Source organism: Zymoseptoria tritici, chromosome 2 (genome assembly GCF_000219625.1).
Source record: "Zymoseptoria tritici IPO323 chromosome 2, whole genome shotgun sequence".
NCBI lineage: Eukaryota > Fungi > Ascomycota > Dothideomycetes > Mycosphaerellales > Mycosphaerellaceae > Zymoseptoria > Zymoseptoria tritici.
The window spans coordinates 3,080,166-3,092,394 of NC_018217.1; the positions used below are offsets into that span (position 1 = coordinate 3,080,166).

A 12,229-nucleotide genomic window follows, 5' to 3' on the forward strand; every position below is an offset into this window, starting at 1 on the left:
CAAAGATGAAGTTTTGGAAGTCAAGACGTTGCGCTGGCAAGAGGGACAGCTACAATGTTTGGAGAAAGCGTGGACTCCGTGCGGAAACATGGTCACATGCAGATATCTGCAGGTGAATGCGCGGAAGAGCCGTGCGGGCGGTGCAGCTATGCTTGCTCCCGTGCGCTTCGTTTGGCCTGCGGACGGCCCCGCCTACAAAATGACAATCGAGCCTCCAAATGTCGAATCGGTCAAAGAGACTGAATGCTTGTCGATCAGCAAAGCGAGACCGCAATGTCCATGTCTCAGCGTGTGCTTGACGGCAACGCCAGCTCCGAAATTCGACGGGCTCGAACCCTGGCAAACAACACTAACACGCCACCAAAAGACAAGACCACGGGACGGACTGTTGATTGCTACGTACAGTATCCTACACGCAGTGAGTAACCCACGCAAGCAAAAGGTAGCTTCTCACAAGCCCAACCAAAACGGCAAAAGAAACCGCAAAAGAAACTCTTACCATCACAACACGAGTCCAGGAACCCTTTCCATTTCGTTATATTATTACAAGCCGGTCCTTACGAACGGGCCAAATGGGCGGGTTTGCTTGATTGGTGGAAGGGGGATTTTTGTTGATTATATCCTTCACTTTGCTTCCTTCCTCCGATGTTCAGCCGAATCCACTCATATCGGCGCAGATCACAAGGCATGTCAAGGGAGTTGCTGACCGCGCCTCTGCTCGGACTCCATGGTCCAAGCCAATCGAGCGAAAGGTGTGCGGTGAATATTTCGTGCCAGGCTCGGCAGTCAGGCATCGACTCGCGTATTTCAACGGCCAACAAGGCTCTATCGAGGACATACTTCTGTCGTCGCTTGCACACAACCAGACAAAGTGTATCCGGGTAGCTTGGATTGTGCACTTTGACTGGAAGCACGAAAGTAGCTTAGCAGACCACCTTGGTAGTGAACACGATCAGGTTGGCAGCACACGAGGAAATGGAAATTCATATCATGGTCGTTCACCTTGAAGACAGGTCGTCATGATTTATTGCACAACGTTTGTAATGTACAGTCAACTTTGACTTAGCATCTATGAACCCCCGACTTCTGCTCCTGCACCCGATGATGAGACATCGGGTATCGTCGAAGGATCAATCTTTCCGCTAAGACCCTGCTTCGCGTTGGCCTCCTTTCTCCTTTCCCTCTTGTCCAATTGCCTCTTTCTCAAGCGAGCTTCAGCCTGCTCCTTAGCAGCCTCGAGTGCTCGTTTGTGCATGCGAGCGATGGCTGCTCGCCTTTCTTGCAATGTCATCGTGGGCTTGACCAGAACATCGTACTCCTCGGGCTCGACATCTTCCTCGACCTCCACGCCTTCCTCGGTCTTCGCGGCTTGGTCGAGCTCTACGCTCTCCTCTTCCCTCGCACTCTCCTCGACGTCGGCCTCCTCTGTCTCGAAAGCCAACGTCTCCGCTGTCTCGGCCTCTGGTTGAAATTCAGCAAATTGGAACTTGTTCGCCAGATCTGGATGTTCCTCCAGCCCCATCTCTGCCCTGCGAGCCATGACTCTATCGGCAATGCCAGGAGGCAGCTCCCAGTTCTCCTTGCGCTTCGTCCATTGCAACGCCTTGAACTCCGCCACCTCCTTTATAGGCTCGAATTCGGGTTCGTCGGGCGAATCAGGCAGTTTCGGATGGCTGTATCGTGTGATGCCTAAAGGTTCAAGCGCGACGCCCGTCGGCCATTGTGCAGCGAACTCGGCGTCTCCAGTGTTCGCCCACCTCACGGTAACTCCGTCCGCCGTGAAGTAGGTCTTGGCCGGCGTCCTTTGATTGCTGGACACGTGCTTCTTCAGATTCTCCGGGAAGGGTTCCAAGTTCTCTCGAAGATACGCAATATCTTCCTCGGACCAATCTTCAATCGCATTCTCTACTCCCTCGCCCTCCGCTCCTGCCTCTGCTCCCTCTCCGGCCTCCACAGCCTGAGCTTCGCTGTCCACTCTTGCTTGTGCAGCTCGTGCTTCCCTCGCTATTCTGACTTGTTTGCGCGCCCAATGCCATCTGGCGAGATCAATGTTTTTCTGTTTCAGAGTGATCTTAAGAGGCTTCGCCTCTCCTGCCGGTAGAGACGCGATCTTTTCGCGGAGCATCTTCTCCTTCATCAAATGTCGTTGCAGAACGGCGTCACTACTTTGCGCCAGCTTGATGATTTCCGACAACTCCCTCTCCCTTTCTGCGGCAAGTCGGGCGTCCAGCTCTTCCTTCAACCTAGCACCCTCCTCGTCTTGTTTCAGCAGTGTCGCTGCGAGATCCGCAATCGAGTTCGCCTTTTGGTCCATGACCATCTTGACCCGCATCTTCTTCTTCTCCCGTGCGACGACATCGTAGACCGTCTCCTTTTTGCTGCCTCCTCGATCCTCCAATTTCCTCTGCATTGCGTCAATTTTCTTCTGTGACATCGGCCGGCTCATCTCGTCCGAAGGTTCCCAGTATAGTTCGTGTAGCATTCGGTACTCTCGAAGCCTTCGCATCATGTCGACTTTCTGTAGTCGTCCATCTTCGGTGGGTGGAAGGCTGACAGCGAAGAGCGGCCGCCAGTGATCTTTTCGTAGTTTCGGAGGTGTGTAATTTGCGCCGACGTCGGGTAGTTGCTTCAAGTGGGAGTTCTGTGCAGTCTGTTAGATAGCTTCTCGGGAAGTCAATGGCTGGGTTTGAAATCACATTGAGGTTTCTTGACAAGGAGTAGAGGACCTGGTTGGTCTTGACATGGCAGTACGCATAGAGATGCTGGCCCGTTGGCGGAGCGGCGGCCGCCGCGCGCTGCATATTGGCTAATTTGATCGAGTTTGCAGTTTGGCGATTCGCTATCGATGGGCCATGTCGGTGATGTTCACTGCGATTGAGGATCGCATGTCGTTGATCCATCTTCAATCTAGCGGCGCCAAGACTTCGTGGCACCTCCGCGGCGAACTCGGGGCGGACGATAGCAACCTCTTTCGTCTCTAGCATCATTCCCATCAAGAACAACTTGCATATGAGAAGGGACCCAACAGTCGCATCGGCTCGCGGCGATGGAGCTCTGCGAAGCTGCTGCTTGCGCGGACTCAGTCACTTGGCGTAACACAGCCGAGACTCGACGTCCACGAGATGAGATCCGAAGGACTTACTGATGTCACCCTGGAAAGTCTGATCGAATTGTCCTCACTAGACCAGGCGTCTCAGTACGTAGGTTGAGGTACAGCGAGACTGTGTACCGATGTTCTCCATTTCAATACGCCTCGCTGGAAGCCGGAAGAAGGAGCCACGGCCGGAGTTGACGAGCGTCAATCAGAGAGGCATGGCTCTTGTTACAGGAAGTGATCGAGCGTATCGCAGCACGCTGCAGTACGCAGTGGGGCCTCATCTCTTTGGTGTTCTCATCTTTGCTTCACTTTTCATCTTCGTCAATAAGCCTCTCCTCTCCATCATCTCTCCGCAAAGAGGATACTGTGTGCTAAGGTCATCTCTTCGAACCTCGCAACGGCAACGGCCAAGTCATTGAAGCCATCATCAGACCGCTGAGTTCTGCTGTCCATGAAGAGATTTGGCTCGGGACATCATTTCTTAAACGACATCTCTATCAAGAGTCTTGCGCCTGTTGCTCCAAAGTGTCCTTCACGGCCCAATCAATGCTTCCATCGCTGTGGTCGACGCTGGTCCTCGCTGGACGGAGTCAAGGACGATGGGCCAAAATCCCAACGATCTCGGTGTACGACGTGAACTGTTTAAGGTACAGCCCGTGAAGCATACGAATATACTAGCAGTGGCATGCTTCACGCAAGAAAAAGGCTACAAGCACAAGTACGATATGAACTTGTCGTCACTCGCTCGCTCGCTGATGAACTCTGAACAACATATCATAGTAAACACGGTGCAGTCGGAGTATATTCTAAACAATTCATTGAGTAGTCTAGCTGAGTGATGATGATTGCAGGAGACCGCATGTCCCATGCAATTCATCATGCTAGCGGAGAAGGCCGGCGCAATCGCTCGGCGCAGACGCAGGGCCAGTCATACTCGTAAGTCGCTTTTGTTCGCTTTTCCGCTTTCGTCTCAAAATGGAATCCATTGCGCGCCATCACTTTTGTATTCAGACCGTGCGCCGTATTGTCCGCATCCGCTCCAGACTTTCGCGAGCTGCTAACCAAGTTCGTGTCACTCGGCGGTATTGTTCTGTGTAGCAGAGTTCTCGTACTCCATGCAAGCGTCCAGATGACCCTTGATCGGACCCTCTAGCTGGTCGATCGCATGCTGCGCTGCCCGGATCAGGATATCAGCGTGGTGCGCATCGCGCTCTGCACGTATCTTCACTTCGGTGTGTTGCGCATCTTCAGCTGCTGAAGCACAGCTCGCGGACCAGCGCATGTCGAAGTCATGCAGGACGGAATCGATGATCTTGTCAAGCTCGGGCCAAAGTTTGCCACAAGCAAGGTCCAATTTATCTGTAAACTCCTCCTGGGCATGCTGAGCAACCGCGTCCACTACGCTTGGAGCGGCGAGCTTCTTGACGGAGGGATCTTCTGGGCTTCCGAGCAGACCGGCTCGCAGTATACCAACACGCGCCCGGTGAGCGCTGCCTTGGATCGGCTTTTTGCCGTTCCCTCTGTTATGGAGTGCGCCCTTGGCGAGTACAGCATTCACGTAGGACGTATGCATTGCCCTCGAAATGTATGACTCCGCTGTGGTATCGCGCATGACAGCGTTGGAGTAGATCTTGTTCAAGTCCCGGCTGAATTGATTGAACGCCTGGTTTGTGAGCTTTTGCATGGCGCTGGTTGCATGCTGAAAGACCGCGATAAGATCGTCCTGCTCTGGGACATTCGTATAGACGTCCTCCTGCAATGCACTGCTTAGTCTTTCGAACAGCGTCACAGCGCTGCACTTCGCAGCGCGTCTGTTGTTGGAATTTTGTCTGCTCAAGGCATTGAAGCCAGGTCCGACTTGTTGCCCTAGGAAAGACCCAATGCCCTCGTTCCAAGAGATACTATCACGTTCGCCTTTAGGTCTCCATAGACCGTCTCGTTTGCAGAAGGCTTTGAAGGTGTTGGCCCGGTACTTGCTCCATGATGACAAAAGGGTCTTTGCTTGTGTCTCCCAGGCCCCGCTGTTGGATAGATTCTTGAAACACCGCGCGAATTCTGCTTCGTAGGCGTCACGCATGTCTACGCGCAACAGCTTCATGACCTTGCTACGATACTCATCCCAGAATTGCAGTATAGTACTGCGCAGATCGTCTCCAGCAGTAGTTGGACTCGACTTCGGCATCAAGGTTCTGACGATTCTTCGCAGACAGTCGGGAAGATGGTCTGTGGCAATGTGGTGCAACGCTTCGTATCTTTCCGTCGCCGGGATACCAAGAATGAGGCGCTGAAGTTCTGGGATCCCGGTTTCCTCCTTACTTAGCCAAGGAGGATCTTCGTCGGCCGCATGCCCAAGGTGCTTCTTGTACTCGCTACCGGAGACACACACCACTTCGACTTCGGGAGCATCGTCAAGATTGCTGAGCTTCCGGAACTTTTCCTTGAGGAATGCTTTCGTCGTGATGTTGCGATTCTCGACTGCAACTTGTCTAATCCTGTTCTTAGCCTGAATGATCGACTTCGAGACCAAGGCTTGACGGGCTTTAGTGGCGGTATGTTCGATGAATGCCTCTCCTGTCGGATTCTGCAGTAGGCGCTCGCAATGTGCCTCAAGTGTTTGGACTTCCTCCTGGAGCTGCGCCATTGACTCTTCCGCTGACTGAAGATTGGCGGCGAGCTTGGGGTCCATGTCTTTCCGATCCTGAGGTGTGAGCGTGTTGGTTACCTTGTCAGTCTTGGTCAAGACAAGGAACATCTGCTCTTTGCGGAACATCTGGCTCTTGACCATTCGAGTGAGCTCTCCGTCCTTGCCACAGCGCTCTATAGGCGCGACGATGATGACCGGTCCTCCTCGATCAATGTAGGCATTCGTGCCCTCCACGACCCAGCGATCAGTGTCCGTGTTCCCTGGAGTGTCCGCTATCGCAATACCCTCGATTAGAAGGGGCGTCTTGCATCGCACCTCGATCATAGATATGACGGGCCAAGTCTGGGGTCCTCCGGCGGTGTCTGATCCGGATACGGTGGACCTAGCCGCCGATAGTTGTTCGGTCGTTGACGCTAGAAGCGCTTCAGTCTGTTTCGTTGCCATCATATTCGTGACTGACTTCATCATGGTGTCGACAACCGCCTTGGAGATGGCCCTTTGCGGCTGAGTTGCCGACGTTTTCCATTGATTGTACTGGCTCTGGAAGTAATCCTCCAGATCAACTTCCGTTTCAAAGCAGCTGTCTCCACAGACCAACATGTGCAAGTATTGGATGGCGGCTTCGTAGTCCTCGGCCTCAACTTCCGGGTCTTCGACCTCAGCGTCATCCTGATTGCCAGACTCATCCGTACATTCCAAGAACGCGAATATTTCTCCGCAACGCTTCTTGATAGTAGCCCGAATCTCGGCGGGGGCCAGGTAAACAGCATTGACACGATACTTGGTGTTCTGCCAAGCTTTGGAATCAGAGAACTCGCTTACGAGCACAGTTCCACGTGTGTGGCTGTCACTGTCAGGAGAGATGTCGATTGTGTCAAGGAGGCAGCTCAAAGTCAACGATTTTCCAGCTCCCATGGCGCCGCAGAGGGACATTGGAAGGCTTCTTGGGTACTGCTCAGCTGGGAGACGGTAATTTGCCAACTCGCTGGCAAGGCGTTCGATTTCCTTGCTACGGTATCCTGCAGCCTTGCGCTGCTCGTACTTGGTAACGAAGCCGGTCACGGCGTCTCCCACAGCTCTTTCGGCCCTCCCAAAGCGAGGACAGTAAGCAGCCTTCGTGGGCCGAATGTTCTCGAGGGCGTCGTTCTCTGGAGTCTTGGTGTCATCAAGCTGAGTGGCACAGTCGCCAAGCGAACTGCTCGACCTCTCTCGCTTCATGTTTTGTTGCGGCTGTAGCTGAGCCCTGGACGACGATGTTGTGGACGAACGGAAGAGAGTTGTGAATGAAGTAAGTGGTTGGTGAAGGGGAGAAGACGGTTGTGGAGGAAGATTGTGGAAGAAGGTTGAAGAAGCAGAAGAAGCAGGTTGGGGAAGAGGTGTCGGATGCCAAGTGTTCTCGGTGACTGATATAGCCGCGAAACGAGACTGCTTTCACACTCGCAAGCAAATCATGCGCGCCAGGTGACGCAATAGTTCGTGCAAGAGCCTATCTGTAAGCCAGAAAGTGAGGAGATTTGCGGTCTCACAAGCGCTGATGAACCTGCAGCGATGTAGTAAGCGCCCAATCGCAGCCATCACAAGCTGTCGTGCGAGTTGACTCGGATGGAATGTGAGAGCTCTTTTCCTGAGTGAGAATTCCCGAAAAGGCAACCGTCCTCAAAGTGGTGGACGCCACACTGCATCAGCAATGCGAGATGGCGTCCGGTCCGAGCTCCTTATGATGTTCAAGTTCCAGGCATTCTCGCTTACTCCCAAGGCCATCGTAGCACGATCATAAGATGCTACCGGAGATGATGACACACTGTCCCGGATCCCGAGATTGATCTTCAGTGCCATAGCCGCTCAGCGGCCAAGTGCCTCGCGACAGTTTGAACGGAATGATCTTCCTCTCGGCCATGAGAATCTACCATCCGCTTGGGTCTTCGTCTTGATGATGGTCGCCGTTGAGATGCAGCCAATCGATGCAGTGTACGACGCTGCCAGGAAAGGTATAATCCTTCGCAATCGTTGTCCGTATAAGCACCACCATTGGACTCGTAGGCGTCTGACGCTCATCTCGGTGATCACAGAGAAGTGTGGCACTCTTCAGATCCGTCCTGCTGAAACTTTCACCGTGAGTCGTGAAAGCGCTGCGACTTGAGCCGCAATGTACCAGAGACGCATTTGACCTGGTCTCAAGCGAGCTGAAGCGAGGAGTCGTGCAGCTGCAATCGCTGATCATTCGTTGCTTGCATTGGAGTCAGTAATAACAATCTAGAAAAGCGATGTGAAGTCTTGCGATGCCTTGACGAACCAAAGTTGTTCTTCCGCTTCCCATCATCTACGCTTCTTGGCGCTCGCCGTCCTCCGCTTGACTACCTGCTGCCACCTCTCCCAACCAGCGTCCTCCAAGCTCTCGCTGACGACCAAGTCTCGCATGCGCGCCCACCTTAGAGGCGGAAGCTCGAGCAGCTTATGCACAAGGCCAGTACGTCTGGCAATGCTGGTCACAACGAACCATGCAATGCCACATGCGACGCCGACCAGGCATCCTACATTGATCTGCTTCGGCGAGTGGTACTTCAGGTACGTCCTACTCAGAGCTACGGCGGCTGCACCTCCAATGGCAGCCAATGCAGTGCCGATGCGCTGCCACAATGGTATGGGCGTATGTGTGCTCGACGCAAGGGGGTGGTTGTGCGGATCGTGGCGCAATAGCAGGAATAACGTAAGATACGTCGCGAAGAAGGCCACAAATTGAGCATGAGAAGACGGCATACCGTAGCCTTTGCCCACGATTTCTATACTGCAGCGTCAGAACTTGCGTCCGAAATATCTCATTGTATGTACTCCTCCTTCACTCACGTGTCGGCCGCTGCTCTTTGAAGTAGCGCTTGAGTATCCAGTTCAACGCCTCACAGCCCATCTGTCCAGCGAACATCAATAGGATCTCAATCTCCCGTGTGCTCCATATCAATGCCGTGTAGGTTATCACCAATGCTTGCGGGACTAGGGCGAGGTGGGCGCATAGCCAGGCAATGCGGTCGGTAGGATCGTAGTTGACGTGCGTTAGGGAGAGCGAGGCGAGAGGCGGACCGTCCATGGTGAGTGTAGGCGGCAGGACACACTGCTTGGGTCAGAAGGAATAGGAGGAGAACGCGAAGATGAAGTGAGGTGGACTTTCACGTCATAAAGTGAAGCTAAATTTGGCCGTGATCGTGGAGACGGAGGCAGGTCCGCGGTCTGTCTCTTGCCGCATGTTGCTTGAATGGCGATGCCAGGACATGCTGGCTCATATTACCACATGTGCTGCGTCATGAGAATGCACAAAAGACATGTTGCCAGAAGATGGAAATGACAACATGAAGTCCAGACATACAGAGCGGATCTGGGTCCGTCGAGATGGGAATTGAGTCAGTAGCGATCTAGCGTCATCGCCCTTATGCTTTCTTAGAAGTCCACTCTTCACATGTTGCCACTGCAGAAGCCACCGGAATCTTTGTCAGAGTCACCATTCCAACGACAGGCGAAGAGACCTGCGACTGCGGGTCAGACACACAAACATACTAATGCTTCCCTTATAGCACTGGCTTCCGGGTCCGCTGGAACTCGCAACACTACGGACTCAACTTCGAAGCCATGGCTACAGCAGACGACGATGAGAGGGAGGAGGAGTTGGGCTCTTTGGCCGCCATATATCCTGAGCTCGTTCTCGATCCAAGCGATGCTTTCACTGCGACTCTTGAACTCCCTGTAGCGCCTACGAATCCGCTTCTCGTTCGATTCGTTCCGACTTCTTCGACTATGAACGGCGATGCGCCAACGAGCTATGCCAACGCCGCCGCCTACATCGAGCACGACATTTCATTCCTGCATATGCCATCCCTCACCCTACATTTGACACTGCCGTCGAATTATCCGAATGGAGCCCCGCCAACGGTCAGACTGTCGAGTCATTTAAATTGGCTACCGAAAGAGAAGCTGGACGAGTTGGAGCGAGAGGCTGCGAGTCTTTGGGAAGAGTATGGGAGGTGTCAGATCCTTTTCGCGTACATCGACCATCTCCAGCAGGCGGCAGAGCGTGGCTTTGATCTCGACCAGGGTCCGGAAGGATGTATGGTACTGCCAGTGACCAAGGAGTCGGGTCTGGTAGATTTCGACAACAGGACAACACAAGCCAGCTTTGACTCTGGCACGTACGACTGCGGCATATGCCTCGATCCAAAGAAAGGTGCCAAATGCTACCGCATGAAACGCTGTCATCACGTTTTCTGTCGGTCCTGCTTGACTGATGTGTACAATAACGCCATCAAAGAGGGAGATGTGGCGCAGGTGAAATGCCTGGAGCCAGGATGTGCTGCCGAGAAGATGGGTGCGAACGGCAAGATGCGAAAGCGGAAGACGGAGCGCACTGTACATCCTCGAGAATTGCTCGCCATGGGCGTGGAGGAGAGTGTCGTACGGAGATACGTTGAGATGAAGCGCAAGAAGAAGCTGGAAGCCGATAAGACAACGATTTATTGTCCGAGGCCATGGTGTCAGGGTCCGGCCAAGAATCCGAAGTACAAGCCCATTCCAGCCGATCTCACGGCTTACATCGCCGACGAGGTTCCTTCGGACGTGGACAGCGATGTTGAGAATGGCGCTGCTGGACCGGACGCGACTAACGCCGCGCCAGCGACGAATAAGAGCAATATCCCTCCAGATCCGAATGACAGACTTGCCGTATGCGAGAAATGCACATACGCATTCTGCAAAGTCTGCTACGCAGGCTGGCATGGCCCTTTCGCCCGCTGCTACCCTCGCGATCCGAGCGAGCTATCCGCGGAAGAGAAGGCCAGCTACGATTACATTCGACTCCACACCTCACCCTGCCCGTACTGCAGCGCACCAGTGCAAAAGACCATGGGTTGCAACCACATGAACTGCTTCAACTGCAATACGCACTTCTGCTATCTCTGCGGATCATGGCTGGACAGCCAGAACCCATATCAGCACTTCAACAAAGGCGGCTCGCCTTGTTTCCAACGACTCTGGGAATTGGAAGAAGGCGATGAAGGTCAAGGACCTGAAGATGGGCGTGGTTTCGGCGGTGGTCGGGCATGGGAGCAGATGGCGATCGAAGCGGCGAGGGCAGCGGATGAAGCAGAAGCTGAACAGGCGGCTGCTCAAGCTCAGGCGGAGGAGAACGAGCGCGCTGTACCGTTGTTTCCTGCTGCGCCTGAGCCTCCGGCTGTTCAGGAGCCGCTGGTCGTTGCGATGGGCCAAGTTCACCTGAACGAGCCGGAGAATGCGCCTGTTCCTGCGCAGCGTGGCGGACGAAGACAGCGCAACCCCTTTGCTGCTCATCCTGCCGGCCAAGGTCCCGCGCTCGCAGTGCGGAATCACGAGCGCGGACGAGGACGTGGACGCGGTCCCCGTGGTGGACGAGGAGATGCCGCTGGTCGGGTTCGACTGCGACTGGCACAGCCGGCTGGGAACGGCCAAGATGATCAAGACTGGGTGCAGCTGGATCTTGGGCGATTTTTGGAAATGGCACGAAATGACGAAGAGGACGACTGGGACTCGGACGAATTGGGTGACGATGATGATCGGTTTGCTATTCCTGCTAGGCGATGAGGGTGGCGGGTTCCGAGGATTATCGTAGAATTATGGACACGATTTGAAGCTGTTCTCTGTTTCTTTAATCCACGATAGTCGCATCACATATGTGTTCCAGTAAGGTCATGGTCCTTTCCTCGTACCAGGTTGTGAGAATGGCGACTAACATGCGGAGCCAGCTCCGACGTAAATGGACGACCTCTCGATATCTGAACAACATCCCTGACCACTTCAACATCAGCATCGTTCTTGGTTTCCAATCGACGCGATATCTCCAGGTCTGCTGCTGGACCGCGTCTGTATGTCAGGTACAAGCGATTCATGGCATTGATCGTCGCTTTGACAGCTTTGGCGTCAGGACGAGATGAAGTCACCAGTCACGGCGGCTGGCGATCTTTACATCGACGTTAGCATCTTCTCGGCCCCCAATCGCCGCCATTCCTCAAGGCCTGCCATGTTTTCTTCTGTACCTCAAGAAGTGTTGCACAAGCACACACTATAACGCCGTTGTCAGTCGCTTTAACAGCTTTGGCGTCAGATGACGGAAGAACTATCCCAATGATGCCGCCGAGCGCATCGCGGTACAGACGCAATTTCCAAGACACCTGAGTCACGACAGCTCTGCACCTCATGGCCTCGAACCTACAGCATGCGAACACATTGGAATGCTTGAACGCCCAAAGCCCGCCTGAGGCTCACAAGGAGATCCCTCCACTCGAGGCCTTTGCTTTGCGAAAGCCAACGGCAGTCGGAAGCTTCCACAGAACTGCATGCTGTGCCGCCTGCAGCATTGCTAGCTTCCAACCCAAGAGGTACCGCACACTAACGACTCGCACGAGGCACGTCCGCTCATCTGATCATGGTCCGGCACAAGCAATTCGAGATCTTCGTTCAGCCTCCTCATCACG

The 12,229-nt window shown here is 54.0% G+C and overlaps 4 protein-coding genes across 4 annotated transcripts; 1 reads left to right on the forward strand and 3 right to left on the reverse strand.

The window, feature by feature from the left end:
* Positions 1 to 1,069: 1,069 nt before the first annotated feature.
* On the reverse strand, positions 1,070 to 2,984 carry MYCGRDRAFT_91133 (uncharacterized protein; the record flags this gene model as incomplete). The annotated part of the gene is made up of 2 exons (XM_003855275.1): positions 1,070 to 2,641; positions 2,697 to 2,984. 2 exons carry the CDS (start codon positions 2,982 to 2,984, stop codon positions 1,070 to 1,072), a joined length of 1,860 nt encoding a protein of 619 aa, XP_003855323.1.
* Positions 2,985 to 4,169: 1,185 nt separating this feature from the next.
* On the reverse strand, positions 4,170 to 7,197 carry MYCGRDRAFT_108298 (uncharacterized protein; the record flags this gene model as incomplete). The annotated part of the gene is made up of 1 exon (XM_003855274.1): positions 4,170 to 7,197. The coding sequence occupies one exon, from the start codon at positions 6,957 to 6,959 to the stop codon at positions 4,170 to 4,172; it is 2,790 nt and encodes a 929-aa protein (XP_003855322.1).
* An 860-nt stretch (positions 7,198 to 8,057) lies between these two features.
* MYCGRDRAFT_68989 (uncharacterized protein) lies at positions 8,058 to 8,849 on the reverse strand (the record flags this gene model as incomplete). The annotated part of the gene is made up of 2 exons (XM_003855273.1): positions 8,058 to 8,521; positions 8,586 to 8,849. The coding sequence occupies 2 exons, from the start codon at positions 8,821 to 8,823 to the stop codon at positions 8,058 to 8,060; spliced, it is 702 nt and encodes a 233-aa protein (XP_003855321.1).
* A 492-nt stretch (positions 8,850 to 9,341) lies between these two features.
* On the forward strand, positions 9,342 to 11,303 carry MYCGRDRAFT_55899 (uncharacterized protein; the record flags this gene model as incomplete). Its single annotated transcript, XM_003855102.1, has 2 exons — positions 9,342 to 10,970; positions 11,112 to 11,303. Coding segments are annotated over 2 exons (1,803 nt in total), but the record flags the coding sequence as incomplete, so codon positions are not given.
* Positions 11,304 to 12,229: the final 926 nt, after the last annotated feature.